Source organism: Oculina patagonica, chromosome 1 (genome assembly GCF_052425735.1).
Source record: "Oculina patagonica isolate OP01 chromosome 1, crgOcupat, whole genome shotgun sequence".
NCBI classification, from domain to species: Eukaryota; Metazoa; Cnidaria; class Anthozoa; order Scleractinia; family Oculinidae; genus Oculina; species Oculina patagonica.
The window spans coordinates 18,544,907-18,562,509 of record NC_135758.1 but is presented as its reverse complement, the minus strand read 5'-3'; the positions used below and the strand labels follow the sequence as shown (position 1 = coordinate 18,562,509).

The 17,603-nt window shown below is 36.2% G+C and overlaps 2 protein-coding genes across 4 annotated transcripts in view; one reads left to right on the top strand and one right to left on the bottom strand.

Moving 5' to 3' along the window:
* The window catches only part of LOC144660725 (uncharacterized), a 52,093-nt gene that overhangs the window by 12,053 nt on the left and 22,437 nt on the right, over positions 1-17,603 (bottom strand). Inside the window, exon 1 of one of the 3 annotated variants that reach the window (XM_078521481.1) lies at positions 209-288. The exons of the other annotated variants lie outside the window; for them this stretch is intronic. The gene's annotated coding sequence lies outside the window, so the exon portion shown is untranslated. Of the gene's footprint in view, positions 1-208; positions 289-17,603 lie in introns of those variants that run through there. 3 annotated transcript variants of the gene reach the window in all.
* LOC144660716 (uncharacterized) lies at positions 1,653-16,802 on the top strand. The gene is made up of 5 exons (XM_078521445.1): positions 1,653-2,099; positions 3,170-3,429; positions 3,633-3,747; positions 4,718-4,867; positions 16,193-16,802. The coding sequence occupies exons 1-5, from the start codon at positions 2,021-2,023 to the stop codon at positions 16,729-16,731; spliced, it is 1,143 nt and encodes a 380-aa protein (XP_078377571.1). The 5' UTR covers positions 1,653-2,020; the 3' UTR covers positions 16,732-16,802.

Sequence of the window (17,603 nt, the reverse complement as noted above, 5' to 3'; positions counted from 1 at the left end):
TCAACTATCTCAATACCTTTAGTTTACTACTAAATATATGTTGACTACTGTATCACCAGCTTTAGAATGAACCGCCGCGCCCTTAAATTAACCCAGCGACAATAATTAATATTCTATCCATCAACCTGCACAATTCATTTGACGCAGTGTCAATATTAAAAGGAAACGATTTTGTTACTTTTGCTAGTTTTTAAGAACAGTTGCTTACCTTTTCAGAGGCCTTTTTTTAGTGATAAAAGTACGAAGGTCCAAAAGCTTGTTAGTTAGGATTTACCGCACCCAGTGAATTATTGCTGAGAGAATGAGAATATTTAATCTTCTTTACATCGATCGAGAAAAGCATGAAATGACTTATTAAATATTTAGTGTATGCGGAAGCCCCTCATGAATAAATTTAGAAAAAAAACATGCTAGAAAACGTGTTATTTCTAAAGAACTGAATTTTTGATAGTCAATCAAAATATATTCACAGCTTAAAAGTGGCGGGGTGATCCGCAGATGGTGGTGGTCCGCTAGATTATGATACTATACTCTAATTTAAAGGTAGTTGTCGATATTTTTGTTGAAAAAAACATTAACTTTGAGTCTATTTTAAGTTGTTTGTAAAGTGGCGGGGTGATCCGCAGATGGTGGTGGTCCGCTAGATTATGATAATATAATCTAATTTAAAGGTATTTAAAGATTAACTTTGAGTCTATTTTAAGTTGTTTGTAATTCAGGTAAGAATAAATGTAACAGCGTGATATTTCTAAAGCTCTGTAGTTGTTTATATTAGAGTTCGAGCAGACCACTATCGATTACGACTTTACATCTTGCGTTGTACCGTACGGACAAGCTAGTGCTGTCTTTGGGCTATTCTCGTACTTTTGGTAGTTGAATTTCAGATTATTCAAGTGCAAGTTTTTAAATAATAAGACTGGATAAATATCCAATCGTATTTTTAGCTCTTAAGTTAACCTGTGTCCTATTCCATTTAGACATGAAATGCTAACAATTAACATCTTGGTGGGAGTGCAGGCGAGGTGCAGGTGCAAAAGTTATCAAGAAATAACATGCAAACTGCGGTGATACGAAGAAACGCATTGTTGAAAAAAATTCTATCTTTTCGCTTGACGTGTCGTATGCTTCTACATAACATCTTCAGAAGTGGTTGTTGAAAATGGAATTAATCTACAACTAAACTTAAATAAGCAATAATTTTTTACATTCGAGGAACAATAGGAATGACAGATGACGTATAAAAGATGATGAAAAAAATTGCACATCCGTCCGTTCTCTTGCTAATATGCATAGGTGTACGGGCAATTTTTTGCTAGAAGGTAGTGAACCATTTTCGATCATAGAAAATTCTCGCAAGTTGCCCAATTTTTTACAAATCAGTCGAAAAGGGATGGGGGTCATAAGTACCACTTACATAGGCATACATATGAAGTGAAAATATCCTCACATATGAATATATTATATAACACGTTAAAATAAATAGCTGTCTTTGCCATTTCTACGGCCTAAGTTATCAATGATACGATTCATGTTATTGTGGACTACATTTTCATTTGGTAACAGCAGTGATTTTAAAATACCATTGGTATATGTGAAAAATGAGATAGGATATTATTTGAATAACGGAATGGAAGATTTATATGTCTCTGATATTTTATTAATGTGAGTAAGGTCTAGTTTTATTACAGACCCTGGTGCTAAAAATAAAAACAATTCCAGAAATTTGCTCCAACTGTTGACTTCGAAAAATCTTCTGTCAAATGGTTTTTGTATAATGTGTTCATTACAGTGATACCTCTATTCGCCGAAAGCCTCAGTCAAACAAAAGGTAGATCATTATTGTTTTAGCAACAAAACAATGGCTTGAAAGTTGCTTGGTATATCCTTTATTTATGTAGGCTCCCAAGATGCATAATTTATAAGTAATAGGCAGAAGAAATTAATGTAAGAAGTTAATGTTTTCAGTCAGCGTAGCTTTACTACATCCAATTCATAGAAGACGTCTGTTCTCGCTTCAATCATGAACGCCATTTTCATTTGCTGTACTGGTATTTTCAGCTTCTTGTTTTGTCTGGTTCCCAAGGCAAGAAGTTCTAAAGGTTAGTTCTGTTTTAATCAATACACCTTCGTGCTTGCCTCATTTAAACTTGTGCAATTGTGTAAAAAGTTAAATCTTCGGACTACTCAACTTCTTATATAACCTTTTTCGACCTCTTCTAGTACAAAATTAAAAGATACACATTTGTCCGTTAGTATCTTGAAGTGTTTAATAAAAGGTACTTTTCAACTATCACCTGAGTAAAGAATTATATAAAAAAGAATTTTTGTCGAATTTTGTTTTGTCTAATTTGGAATAAAGTCCTATACATAGGCAAAAACGGTTTCTATATTTCTAGGGCCTGTGTAAATTGTTACTGTTTGGTATGTTGAACACAGTTATAAACATAACCTCGCATAAGAAACTCGGCTTAGTTCCCAGAATGTGTTTTGATGCAGTAAGTACACGTCTTATCATTATCATATAGGCGCTTCAGTTTCTGATCGAGCTACAGAAATATCAGTTATGAATATTGCAAGAGCATGACACGATTAACTTTCGCTACAAATTTGAGGCTGATGTATTAAATACTTTTTTTACGCGGGCTTGAAAACTCAAAATGTTACAAAGAATGTATGGGCTCATTAGCGCTTTTGCCTCCAGAAATTTTGCAGTTTTTGAAAGCTAATATTTTCTTCAATATTACACGTAAAGAGCTGCAAATGTCGCCGATTATTAAGCTTCACAAACGTTTTAAACTTCTTGAGTTATTTTGGATATAGCAGGACGCCTTCTCTACGCAAAGTCGTATGTTAATAGGGCAAAATGTAAACAATGACATCAGCAAAGATCGCCCTACATAAACAGAAATAGACGAATTCACTTGATCTCTACATATCCCAATTCGTCCAGAAAAATCCAGTTGTTCTGGTTTAAAGGTTTCAGTACAACCACAGAAATCTTTGCATGTACGTTTCGATCTGATAAGTGGAGAAACTTGTGAAGATATCAGTCAGATGAAGAACTCGGATATATTAACATTTTTCAGTGCTGAGTACCATAAGTACTATAAAATAGATCTAACAAAAAGTACAATTTAAAATTAATTTTGATAAAATTAATCTTTTCCAGACAAATGCCGCCAATTGGAGTTTAGATCAGCCCAAGTTTTTAAGGGTAAACGTCTTATCAACCACATAATCCGCAGCGCTGATGTCATGGACAAGAAATTCTGTGGTGCGCTGTGCTTCATGGAGCCCAATTGTTTGAGTTACAATTTAATGACCAAAAGTGAATCTGGAAAACACAAGTGTGAATTGAATAATGCTACACATGAAAGAAACAAGAAAGACTTGAAAGAATACCCAAAATATTTGTACCGCGGAGCAAAGGTAAGAGCAAGTTAGAGAAAAGGGGATCAAAGGATTCTAAATTTAGGATTTCTTTCTTTTTTTGTTGGAACCCTTTTAGTACCAACTTGATGTACCCTGTACAAAGATATATTTTTTAGGCCTTTTGTTGTTCTTATATGGAAAGCATTCGCGCAGGAATAAAGATTTGATTCATTCATATTCAGTTTCCTCTCCTATTTTAGAACCATTGCGACAATGACCCTTGCAGTAATAAAGCGACCTGTCAATACGGCTTTTCTCACAAAGGATATCGTTGTCTGTGTCCTGCAGGATTTAAAGGCCAGGATTGCAAGAGTGGTAAGAAACACGCAGCCACAACAGCATTGTACGTGTTGACTGTGTCGTTATATGACGCCATATAACGTTATTAGAGCCGCTATCTTGGATTCGTCATATGGATTTCACCATTTTTTTAGGAAGTCAGAAAGAGGGTTGTCCAATATTAATTGTCGACATGATACGAGTCGAAAAATACGTTTTACGACTCGTACGTTTGTCGACTGGAAAAATGGAGATACCAAGTGAAGAAATGCATCTCATTAAGATTGTAGTAAGCAAAGGACCTTGCGATGAGTTGTCGAGTCGTACGAGTGGACAAAATCATTGTCGACTAGAAAAATGGTGTCGAGGGGAGAAATGTATCTCATTATAGAGCCATAGAGGGTTGTCGAGTAAAGAACGCGGTTTATTCATGTGTTGCGCGCGTGTTTCGGTTCTAGTATCAAAGAACGAGGTATATTCATGTGTTAGGTGCGCTTGTTAAGGCTCATGGTTAAAAAACGAGGTATTCGTCTCTTGGCTATTGAGATACATTTTTTCAGTCAACAGGCTATTTTGTTGAGTCAACAATAATTTTGTCCATTCGCACGATATGAGTGAATTGTTGTGTCATCTGACAGAACACTGCAGGGGAGTAACCTGTGATGGACTAGCGTCCCGTCATTCAACAGAAACGGAGTTAAGCGTCGATAGTTAATTAGAGCCCAATTGTGCTTAAAAGAGTTAACTTACTTTTCAAAAAGCAACTGACAAACAACCAACGGCTTTCCTGTGCAGCTTAGGTGTGCAAAAATTGAAACAACGCAATAAAGAATGTCCCGGGTTCATAAAACGAAGGAACTAACACTGGCTGGTTATCCTTCAAAATGTGTTGTGTATGTGGAAGCAGTGATTAGATGTATGACTGTAGACTGCAGGTTTAAAGCAACAAAATACGCCTCAACGTTCTTGCTTTAATAGATGATTCTCTGATATTGTTTTCTTGCAGCAAAGAAAGGTTCAAAATCCTCGGTCCCAGGTTCTTCCTGCAAAGATATTTTGATAAGTGGTGACTCTGAGGGAGATGGCGAGTACTGGATGGACCCAACATCCTCAGGGGACCCCTTCAAGGTGTTTTGTGATATGAAAACTGATCAAGGTACAGGGCGTTAAAATAATAATAATATTTTAAATTATTTAGTTGCAATCATGTTTCTTCTTGTAAATGTCGTCCTCGTCATTTTCTTAATTTTTACTTTTTTTACATTCTAAAAGCATATTTAACTACTTAAGTTATCAAAAAATAGAGAAAATCGGAAATTATGGTCCAATGTCCTGTTGGCGAAAAATCCCTCAAATCGCTTTGTCGACGATTCGTATTTTCTAACTCGCGCTCATTTTTTATGCTGGCGTTGACATAGACACTGCAACCGCATCAAACCAGACAAAACGACTACATATTTCAAGCTAGAATGATGAATATGTTTTTTTTATTTTAAGCCAAAGTAAGTAATTGGACTTTGCTCCGCAGAGATATTTCAAGTTAAATTTTTTTGGCCTGTATAATCGTAGAGCGCTCGGAAAAACTGTCGGAAATTTTCTTTAACATCAGCGTAGCCTGCGTAGCAGCAGCGGGGTTGCACAAAACATCAATTATAGCGTCACTGTTGTTGTGCAGTTAGATCGCGAAGCATCTTAATTACTTATAATTAATATAATTACTTATTGATTATAAAACGTTTTGTGTTGTGTAAGGTTAAAAGGGGCAGTGACCATGCAGGTCCTTGCGGTAATTGCTTGATACCCTATTCTAGACCAAACCTCGCTGTTATCTATACCCTTTCCCAGACTAAGCTGCTTGAAACCCATACCCTTCACAGCGGAATATATGGGAGTACCCCCCCCCCCCCCCCCCGAGGGCACTGTGTCGTGTTCTTCGCCAAGACACTTAATTATCATAGTCTATAAGATTCGAACTTTGGCCGGACACCGTACCTCACCGATTTCGCTGAAATTTGGCATGCAGTCTTGTTTTAGGGTCCTAACTACCAAATGGATATTAAAAAGTTTCAATTCTTTTTATTTTGGAAAATATCGAGAAGGCCGATTTGAAGCGTCCGTGACGGCTCGCCAACATGGCGGATCGAAGGTGTTCTTGTTACTTCGACACTGAACCTGCCGTCACAGTTTCTCGATCATACTTGGCATAGTTATATAGAGGATATTACATAGGGCTTTCCACAAGTTGCTCGAGATTTCCTAAAAAATTGCTCGTAATTTCTCAAAAAGTTGCTTAAAAGTTGCTCCAAAAATCCAAAAAAGTTGCTTCTGATAATAAAAGTTGCTCGAAAGTTGCTCCAAAAAATCCAAAACACTGCTTCTAATCAAGAGAATTTCTCTAAATATACGCTAATTTCCCTTCGAGGGTAAGATTTCTAAGCAGTTTTATGCAATTTTACAGCGAAAGGAGTAACATATTAAGGGGAAAATTTGTTAAATAACAAGGAATTCATAATTTAACTGAGAAAAATCGTGAAGATATCGATGACGTCATGTTTGATGAGGAGTTTTTGTAAAGCCAAAAGTTGAAAACATTGAAACGTCTTCAGATGTTTCTCGAAAATCTTCGGCAATCTTCGTAAATCTTCGAAAACGTTCGTATCGCCTCTGAACAATACTCGGATAATCTTCGGAGATCTTCGGTCTGGAAATTCGCTCAGAATGCATCAAGTTGCTCGAGAGGAAAAAAGTTGCTCGAAGGGGAAAAAGTTGCTCGAAATGTGAAAAGTAGCCAAAAAGTTGCCGACAACTTGTGGAAAGCCCTAATATTACATGGTTGCGCGGAGATATGAAATTTATCTTCGAGTGTTCAAATCTATATCTCACGAGTGAGCGCAGCGAACGAGTGAGATATCGGTTTTGAACACGAGAAGATAAATTTCATATCTCCAAGTAACCATGTAATATTCTGTTTATTATATAGACCAACTAATTACGATGTTTTTGGCGATTTTCCGAAGATTTCCGAGGATTTTCCGAAGATTTCCGAAGATTTTCAAAATGTTGTCTGAAGGTCGTACGAATGTTTCCGAACATTTTCCGAAAAAATTCCGAAGATTTCCGAAGCTAACCGAAGATTGCCGAGGAAGATCCGAAGATGTTTCGACTTAATATCGATAAACTTTGGCTCATTGAGCTATGAACCGTGGCAAACTGCGAGATGATTGGTCAAAAATGATATCCACACATGTGTGGATACCATTGATATCAACACATGTGTGGATACCATTTTTACTCGTGAATGCATAATGAACGAGTATAGTGGGGGAAGTTGAGCCATCCGTCCTTCCTTCCATCGTTGTTAACATTATGCAAATTAGGTATGCTCACGTGCGCTTTCTAAATTTCGTTTCCCTCGGCTGTGGATAAAAATACAGCTTTACAAAGGTATCATTTCAAAGAAATAAGTGTAGAAAATACTTTACCCTGTACGTGAGAAACAATCGTTTCCCAAACGATGAAATATTGCCTTTTCGTATATAATAATCGCGAACATTCGGAAACGACCAGTGACTTTATGTATGTGTTATTAAAAGACTGGGAAGGTTAAATCACGGCACGATTTATTAAAGGATAATCAGTAAAAGAGTAACGAAACTCTATACAAGACAGATGTGTATAAAATATCTGTGAAAAAAAATAAGAAGAAAAAAAGAATCTTAGCCACAGGGTATGAGAGTCGATCCCGGGTAACACGCTTCAGAACGCAGAACACTACCACTGAGCCATCAGTTTACTGAGCAATTAAGATAATGAAAAAAGTAATTCTTATACCTAAGCGACTTGTTATATGTTCACCCTCTCTAAATAAAGTTGATTAATATTATTAATCATTATAATATAGATAGGAGTCTACGCGCGCTCTGATTGGCTAAAAACCTATGTTTTATCAGAGTATAAAACATAGAAAAATCATGTTTTATTGTTTTTCGTCAGCTTTCCTTGAGTGCTTCGCGCGTCGTTGACTGTTCGTTGGCTATAACCACTCGTATCCAACAAGGGCGAATGGAATAATTGTTTTATTAAATTCCTTTTTAAGTATAAATCCACTGGACATTTCATTTTGATGTAAACGAAGTGAGGCGGGAAAAATTGTGGCGCGGTGTCCACTGCTTGAGTTGAATGAAACTCGCAAGGAAAGCGAGCGAGAGAGTTTTCTTTCGAAGATTATCTTCGACAATCTCCTCTTAAATCGTCTATTCATGCTGGAACTTGATTGTGACAACAATTAAGGTTTACGGGAATATCCGAAGCAATAGCTTTTCTGGAAATTACACGCCTTGTTCAAGTCGAACGAAGCAAGGGACGGATGTCATCGAGACTACTATATTATGCTGAGACGAAATTGCACTCGGTGCAGTCGGTGAAGTTTATCGAAGTTCAAAAAGACAAGATCAAGATTAAAAGGTAACAAACTTACCTGAAATGCTTAGCCTTATTTTACGTCGAATACTGAATGAAATTGTGTCAGTTTTCTGGTCTTCCCGTAAACTATTTTCTGCTTTTCATCTTTGTTTACTCGCTCTTGTTGTACATATTTTTAATTAAACTTTTTACTCGCGGTGTCTAAAATCTATATCATAAAGCAAAGAAAGAAGCCTAAGCCATGTTTTATACTGTCATAAAACACTCCGGGCATTTAAGAACACTCGAGAAATGTAGAAAACATTCGCCTGCGGCTCATGTTTTCTACATTTCCCTCGTGTTCTCAAATGCCCGTCGTGTTTTATGACAGTATAAAACATGGCTTAGGCTTCTTTATTTGTTAACTATAATGAATATTTTCCATCGATACTATACTGTTCAAAGGAACGATTCAAATATATCTAACGCATTCACGAGTAGGTCATAGACCTCTTTGATTCTCGATTTGCTACCACTCGCTAAAGCACTGCATTCTATATAATAAAAAGAACTATCTTTCTTCTTTCTATATATCAAAATAGATTCGGCAAATGTTGAGTTTGGATGATCAACGGCCAAGAAGTTCGAAGGTATGTTAACGATGTTTTGAACAGTCTAAAATTTACTACAAAATGAAAGGCTAATAACTCCACTGTTATCTCGATTTAGAACTAGCCATTTACCATGAACAAAGCTTGTTCATTGGTGAATTGATTCCATTAATAAAAAAAATTGGGGAAATGTAACCGTTAAGAATAAAAAATTATGGAACCTCTAGTAAATTGGCCATTTCAGCGCCATTTCAGCGGATCAGCTCATTTAACAGCAAATAATCGGGAGAAACATGAAAGGGTTACAGTCGTTTATAATAAGCAGTTTCCATGTATTCTTTGCTTATCTTAAACAAATACATGATCTTTGCCAAAGATATGGCGATTTTTGAGCGTACGATCGTTTCTCCAAATTTTTATGTCGGCAACTTTATATTTGTTGTCGAGATTATACGCTGTTGTTATTCAATATTCGTTTCACAAGAACTTCTGTCGGTCGGTATAAAACGCAGACCATGCAGACTGCAGACTGCAGTACGGTGGCTGGTTAGGGCCATGATAGAAACATGATTTTATTTAGGGACTGACTTAATTTAATTTAGCAAATTAAAAAACGATGTTTTAAAGCACTAAAACTTAACCGCAGAATCACTGTTACTTATCTTCATTACACTTGTAACTTTGAATTTACAGTACTAGCTCTAAATTGACACTCACAACAAAATTTAATTTTCACTTACAACTGAAAAAAAAACACTTGTAACTGTAAATTCTACACTTATAACTGTAAATTTACACTTATAATTCTAGGTAACTGTAAATTTACAACTGTTTTACACTTACAGCTGCCAATTTACACTTATATAACTGTAAATTTACACTTATAGCTGAAACTTTACACTTAAAATTGTAAATTTGCACTTATAACTGTATATTTACAGTTATAAGTGTGAAGTTACAGTTATAAGTGTGAATTTACAGTTATAACTAAATTTACACTTATAACTGTCAATTTACACTTATAAATGTAAATTTACAATTATGACTGTAAATTCACACTTATATACAGTTATAAGTGTGAATTTACTGTAAATTTACACTTATAACTGTCAATTTACACTTATAACTGTAAATAGGCCTTATTCGTATTCCCCGACGGCCCTGGGGCGAGAGCCTTCTAAACATGAATGCGAGGCTAATGCGGGGTACTTTGCTCGAAATTGCAAAGAAACGTATGGAAAATTGCAACTGGGTTGCCGAAAAACCTTAAAAATTATAAACGCTTTGAGGATCTTGAGCTAGGAGGTGATCTGCAGGCTAGAGAGATACCAGTGTCAATCAGAAAAATTAGAAGAACTGATAGAATTGACCGAGAAGGCTAACAAATTTTCCTTGAAGTAGTCGAATCGGGGGAGTGCAAGTCATTCATCGAGTCGCAAGGTAATAACCCCAATCTGTTAATGTTTGTTTTGATTGTACATCCGACTCACCAAAGGCAATAGACTTAACTTGGAGAGATTTGTATTGCTATTATTTAAAAAAATAAGAATAAATGTCTGAAGGCATGCTGCGTATTGACTACATATTTTGATCGGCATATTGACAAAAACAACTGAACGAAATGGCGCATTAATTATTTACAAATTCGTTTGCTGTTAAATGCTCTCACTGTTTAGTTAAAAGAATAGCTTTTAATTTCACTGAACTGATTTCTTTCACATTTTGACTGCTATTTTTCTTTTCTGCTGCCAAAACGTCTTTAAAAGAACTAGTAAATTTAATTAATGTTCTCGAACACCGGTACATGCAAACTGGCTAGAAAGACCTAAAAATCACAAGATCTAAACTTCCAAATTCATTTCGCCCCTAAATCATCGAATGTTCGAATAAAAGATAATTTTCTTAGCTCAGTTAAGTGAGAATGTCGATAGTTTAATGATCATTTAATATTCTTTCACGAAAATGGTCTGAAACAGAACTGGATGTTTCAGATTAAAATCTCGCACGCACATCAAGATCGGCAAACTCACTTAATTACAAAGCAATAAAATACAAATTCGTTTTGAAGCTAACTACACACAATTTTTGAGTAAAAGGCTAGATTTTCATTTGGCTCAAGTGATGCTGTTAATCGTTTCACGCTCATTTCATGCTCTTGCAGTGAAAAAAGTTATCACAGCGCTACAGTAGCTATTGTTTAAAAAAATAAACAACTGAGATTGTGTGCGTGATCAAATTTAACCCCTTTCTAAAATAGCAATATAAATATCCTCAAGGAAAGTTTAATCCCTCACTTAAGTCGGATATACACTGAAAGTAAAAATTACAGATTAGCTGGAAACATATCCTGGTGTTGAACATAGGCGTACGGGCAATTTTTTGCCAGGGGGGGCGGTGAGACATTTGCCCAAAAAATTTTCGCAAGTTGCCCAAATTTTCGCGAAACAGTCAAGAAGAAATAAGGGTCATACGATTTACTAACATAGGCTTACAGACCTTACAAATGAAGTGAAAAATTCTTACATAAGAATCTATCATATCAGCTCATAAAACATGTTAAAAGAAATAGCTGTCTCTACCATTTCGACGGCCGAAGATGTCAGCAATACGATCCATGTCACTGTTGACTACAGAGTTGGAATATGCCCATTTAATGCTAATAAGTGCGATGACAAGTAATAATTTAGGCCAAGTAAAAAACAAATGTTTCTCTTACGGATTTTTATAAAAGAGAGAGCGGGCGGGCTTATTTTTTTATTATTATTATTATTTAGTTGCATTCCATACCTGTGTTGTTCGAATATCAATGTTTTATCTTCCATCGTCAAATTCTCTAGGCCAGAAAATAAATCCTGCAAGGTAATTGACCTATCCAGAACGGAACTAGCGTAACACGGTTTAAAGTTTTTTTGTTCTTTCTAACTTTTCCAAAACAAATAATAAAAAAGAGGAGACGGCCCCAAATAATGAAGCGGGCGGGGACAAAAACATTTGTTTTGTTTTTTTACTTGGCCATACTGAAACGTTGTCGCCCCATCAGGTGCTGTTTTCAATCTGCGCAACGCACTGAATGCGGATCGTTCTGCAGAACACGATGTAGCAGGTATCATTGCATGGATATGAACCACGTAAGGAAACTCTAAAAACTTATCAAATAGATCATTCCCTTGCATTGTCTACAGCATTTCTGAAACAGTTATGTAGCCTAATCCGCGCATACGACGAAAACTCACGCACATTTTCTGCTCGGCGTCCAGAATCTCACCGTCGAAAAAACTACAAATATGTATATCAACAAATGGTTCCTTTCACTATTAATCAGAAGCTCATCAGGTGCTAAGCAACCACTGTCTCATGTGAATTTAGTTAACTGGCTTAAACACGCCGTCTTTAGGTTAAAATAGAAAATATTTATCTCTTCGAAAAAAAACTTCTTAAAAACTGGCTTTGCCCAAATTTTCTCTTGCTGCCCAAAAAATCTGAGTTGCCCAAAATTTGGGGGGGCTGCAGCCCCCCCTGCCCCCCCCGGCCCGTACGCCTATGGTGTTGAAGTTTACTTCGCAAGTATTGCTGACTCGAAACCGTTCCCGACGATTCAGTGTAACTCAGTTGTTAGCCTTCTCGGTCAGTTCTACCAGATCTTCTAATTTTTCTGATCGACACTGGTATCCCTCTAGCCTGCAGATCACCGACTAGCTCTAGATCCTCAAAGCGTTTATAATTTTTAAGGTTTTCGGCAACCCAGTCGCAATTTTCCATATGTTTCTTTGCAATTTGTGCAAAGTACCCCGCATTAGCCTCGCATTCATGTTCAGAAGGCTCTCGTCCCAGGGCTGTCGGGGAATACGAATAAGGCCTATTGACAGTTATAAGTGTAAATTTACAGTTATAAGTATAAACTTACAGTTAAAAGTGTAAATTTACAGATATAAGTGTATATTTACAGTAATAGGTACGTTAAAAGTGTAAATTTACAGTTATAAGTGTAACTTTACAGTTATAAGTGTAAATTTACAGTTATAAGTGTAAATTTACAGTTATAAGTGTAACTTTACAGTTATAAGTGTAACTTTACAGTTATAAGTGTAACTTTACAGTTATAAGTGTAAATTTACAGTTATAAGTGTAAATTTACAGATATAATAGAATATTAACAGTTGTAATTGAAAATTAACAGATATAAGTGTATATTAACAGTTATAAGTGTAAATTTACAGATATAAGTGTATATTTACAGTTGTGAGTACGTTATAAGTGTAAATTTACAGTTATAACTGTAACATTTACAGTGATCAGTGCAAATCTACAGTTGTGAGTGTAAATTTCCCGTTCGAAGTGTAAATCACGGTTACAAGTGTAATAATACAAGTGTAATAAAGAAAGAAAGTGCTTTAAACATCGTTTTTTTATTTGAAAATTAAGTCCGTCCCTAAAAAAAATGATGTTTCTATTATGGCCCTAACCAGCCACCGTACTGCAGACTGCAGACCGTGCAGACGGTGCAGACCGTGCAGACTGAGTAATCTTTTTTCTTCTTTTTTTACATTGTGTTTCACAAAACTTTTCACGAACGGTTTCCGAAGTTCGTTTGAAATTTGCTAAGTTCGCTACGAACTTTAGGGGGAATTTCATTATGTAGTTGTCAATCAAATTAAGAACTTCGAAACGAAATTGTGAATTTCACGTGCAGCGAAGTTGAAAGGTTGAGGAGTTCGCAAGTTGAGAAGAAGTTCGTCCAGTTTGTTTAATTTGGTGAAATGAATCCGTTCACGATACAAGGAAAGGCAATTTCAAGTCCAGGAAGGCAGGAAATCATCTAAAGTTGGCTTCAAGGTCAGGGATTATTTTATTTAGCTTCCAGCTTGTTGAGTTTTCTTCTACGTCAGAGAGCGCGTTACACTGTAAACATTGGAACATTTTAAGTTATAGGTAAAACGAACTGGTCGGATATAGCAGTTTATTTGTTAAGTTCAGGTTTCTAGTTCAATTTTATAACGTAAACAAATGCTTCGGTTGGTAGTTATGCTTTGGGAATACAGTACAGGGTTTTCTTGAGAAATCCCCCAAAAATTTTTACACTGTCCTTAATAATAAAATATAAGTAATTCGTAAATAAATACACATTTCAATTGTTCCAAAGAAAGTGTTGTTTATTAGTAAAAAAAAATTTAACCAAAGCTTATTTTTTTGCAAATATAAATTATTTCAGAGGAACAGAGTTTCATATCACGAACAGACAGATGGCGTGACTTGCGTGTTGTGTAAACACAGAAGTATAACATACACGGAATTGAAAAGTTCTGGTTTTCCGCAGATTTTCCAAACTGATGTGTATTCAAGAAGGAAAACGTTTTTTTCTCTTAAGAAGATTTTTACGGCACACACAAACAGTATTTTTATATGTAAACCGGTTCATCTGTTGAAATTTTTTCCTTCGAAACTGCACACGGCAGAACTTGTAATCTATTTTTAGTCGGGTGTCGGGTGACATTGGGAAAAACTTTGTTGTAACATTCACAAACCATTTTCAGCGCAGCCTTGCTTTTTGACCTTTTTAGTCCGTTGATGTCCTGCCTTCTGGACTTGGGATTGCTTTTTGCTGTACTGGGAACGGATTCATTTCACCAAATTAAACAAACTGGACGAACTTCTTCTCAACTTGCAAACTCCTCAACGTTTCAACTTCGCTGCACGTGAAATTCACAATTTAGTTGCGAAGTTCGTAATTTGATTGACAACTACTTAATGAAATTCCCCCTAAAGTTCGTAGCGAACTTCGCGAATTTCAAACGAACTTCGGAAACCGTTCGTGAAAAGTTTTGTAAAACACAATGTAAAAAAAGAAGAAAAAAAGTTACTCAGTCTGCACGGTCTGCACCGTCTGCACCGTCTGCACCGTCTGCACCGTCTGCAGTCTGCATGGTCTGCGTTTTATACCGACCGATATCTCGACAACAAATAAAATAAAGTTGCCGACATAAAAATTTGGAGAAACGATCGTACGCTCAAAAATCGCCATATCTTTGGCAAAGATTATGTATTTGTTTAAGATAAGCAAAGAATACCTGAAAACTGCTTATTATAAACGACTGTAACCCTTTCATGTTTCTCCCGATTATTTGCTGTTAAATGAGCTGATCCGCTGAAATGGCGCTGAAATGGCCAATTTACTAGAGGTTCCATAATTTTTTATTCTTAACGGTTACATTTCCCCAATTTTTTTATTAATGGAATCAATTCACCAATGAACAAGCTTTGTTCATGGTAAATGGTTTGTTCTAAATCGAGATAACAGTGGAGTTATAAGCCTTTCATTTTGTAGTAAATTTGAGACTGTTCAAAACATCGTTAACATACCTTCGAACTTCTTGGCCGTTGATCATCCAAACTCAACATTTGCCGAATCTATTTTGATATATAGAAAGAAGAAAGATAGTTCTTTATAACTATGCCAAGTATGATCGAGAAACTGTGACGGCAGGTTCAGTGTGGAACTAACAAGAACGCCTTCGATCCGCCATGTTGGCGGGCCGTCACGGACGCTTTAAATCGGCCTTTTCGATATTTTCCAAAATAAAAAGAATTGAAACTTTTTAATATCCATTTGGTAGTTAGGACCCTAAAACAAGACTGCATGCCAAATTTCAGCGAAATCGGTGCGGTACGGTGTCCGCGAATTTTAAAAAAAAGCTCGAAAATTATGGAGTATTACACTTAACTCTCACGGTGCCTAGGCTTTTATAGATTGTGCTCCTAAAAGTGGCATATTATGCTACTAGCAGTGCTCAAAATTTTGCCAAATTATGCAAAAATTATGCCAGAATTCCCAAATTATGCTTCTGATTTCCGAAATTATGCTCACAAAATGACGTAGATTCTATACATAGAGGTGCGCAATAACGACACCAAATTATGATGTTTTTTAAATAAACTGTTGTTGTAAATTTATTTGTGTTTATGGCAGTTTATCACGGCCGTCAGCTGTCCAAATTAGCTGCTCGCATCTCTAAACCGTTTGTAAAATGCCTCCAACGACTTAACAATCACAATTGTATAGCTAAAACACGCATTGCAAGAACAAACTACCTAAATTTCATTTATTTCTGTAGAAAGTACACCATATTTACTACATTTTATGAATTTATGCTCCAAAAAGTGCTAAAAATTGCTAATTATGCCGTGGCAGTGCTCGTTTCACAAATTATGCTTTTTAGCTCCAATTATGCCAAAAATTATGCTAGCACAATCTATAAAAGCCTAACTGTGCCTCCCTCTACCCGGGTGTATAAATGGGTACAGTCCAATCCAATGCTGGGTATATACGCCTGTGATAGACGAGCATCTCTTCTGACTGTGACTGCGGATACTCCTAGTCACTTCATGCTACAGACACCTTGATGGCTGTGGCGCCTTTGGGTCATTTTGGTCTAATACAGGCATAACCATTTCTTTTAACTTTTGTTTCTCAGGTGGATGGGCACTTATCAGTCATTTTCTTATGAGGGATGCAAACTCTTCACAAGATGCGAATGTCTATTCCGATTCTTATAGAGAGATTCTTCCTAATTACAATTCCAATAAGCAGTATTTAATGCGAAATGGTTTCAGTCAGTTGAAAATCGACATGGGCTTCACTCAGATCCGATTTTATTGTTTTAAAAAGGAAAGAGGCCGAGTGTTTCACATCATGACCAACAAAAATGCCTCAGGAGCTAACGTAGTGAAGTTTTTCACCAATTCTGACACGACGCCTACAGCTTGTGGCTCTTTTACACGCCTCACAGATGATAACTCAACCCTGGCCAACAACTGTGGTAAATGGGGTTATCCAGATTCGAATCAATGGGGACATCAAGGAAAGCTTACTAATAAACGCCTCTATTTAAGACCACTTCTGTGGGCAGGCAAACGTTACTTTGCACTTATTGGTAGCATTCTATATTGCGACGACGATTTGAGTGAGTTTAGCATGTCCCTGGGTGATATATGGCAGATTTTCGTACGCTAAAGGAATTAGTTTTATTGCTACATATAAAGCTCTACAAGGAGCTTAACCATGCGATTAGAATTCCACAGGTAGTTATTCGTGAGCGGTGAAAGGGGTAGAGTGGGGGCCGGGGGAGAGAGGGGTATTTTAGATTATAAAACAGGCGCCGCACATAAGAGGTGCAAGATACTGTTTAAAGTTGATTGATATCTTCATAACAGTACCTCTCAAAAACTTCTTAAAAACATTACCAAGTAAATTTTTTTGTGGGAGGAAAAATGAAAAAATATGTAAATAGTTAATCTTAACGTTTTTCTCGAGTTCATCAATTTTCTTTGTTTACTGTCTTGGGAAGGTAACGGGGTTAACAGAGAGACTCTAGTGGGAGTGTGGGCTTATAAAAGAAGGGTTTTTAAGGAAGACAGGTGGCTTGAGAGATATGCATTTTTTTTATTTTATTATTTAACAATTATATACAGAAGTGGAAGTGAATAGTACTTTGCTAATCACCTCCAAGTTTACCAATCAGCGCACGCGAAAAGCACCATTTACTTGTGTGGTATTGTAATAATTATAGCATGATTCCTACTATTCTTGTGACTTAATATTTTGCGTAAAGTTGATATTATTGGTGGTAGATCCCAGCAATATTTTTCTCAAACTTTTCCTAGGAAATCCTCTTTAACATATGTATTTTCTATTGTACATGAAAAAGTCCTGCTAATAACATAACAAGGACCCGACTCTTTATTAGCTTGGCTTATTATAAATAGTGGAATTCTGATTGCTTCAACCTCCCGATAATTAACTTGAATCAAAAGTTGTTTTCTTTAGATTCAGTTCACTCACTCGAACACTTCAATTTTCAATTCCGGTTTTTCGAACCCCCGATT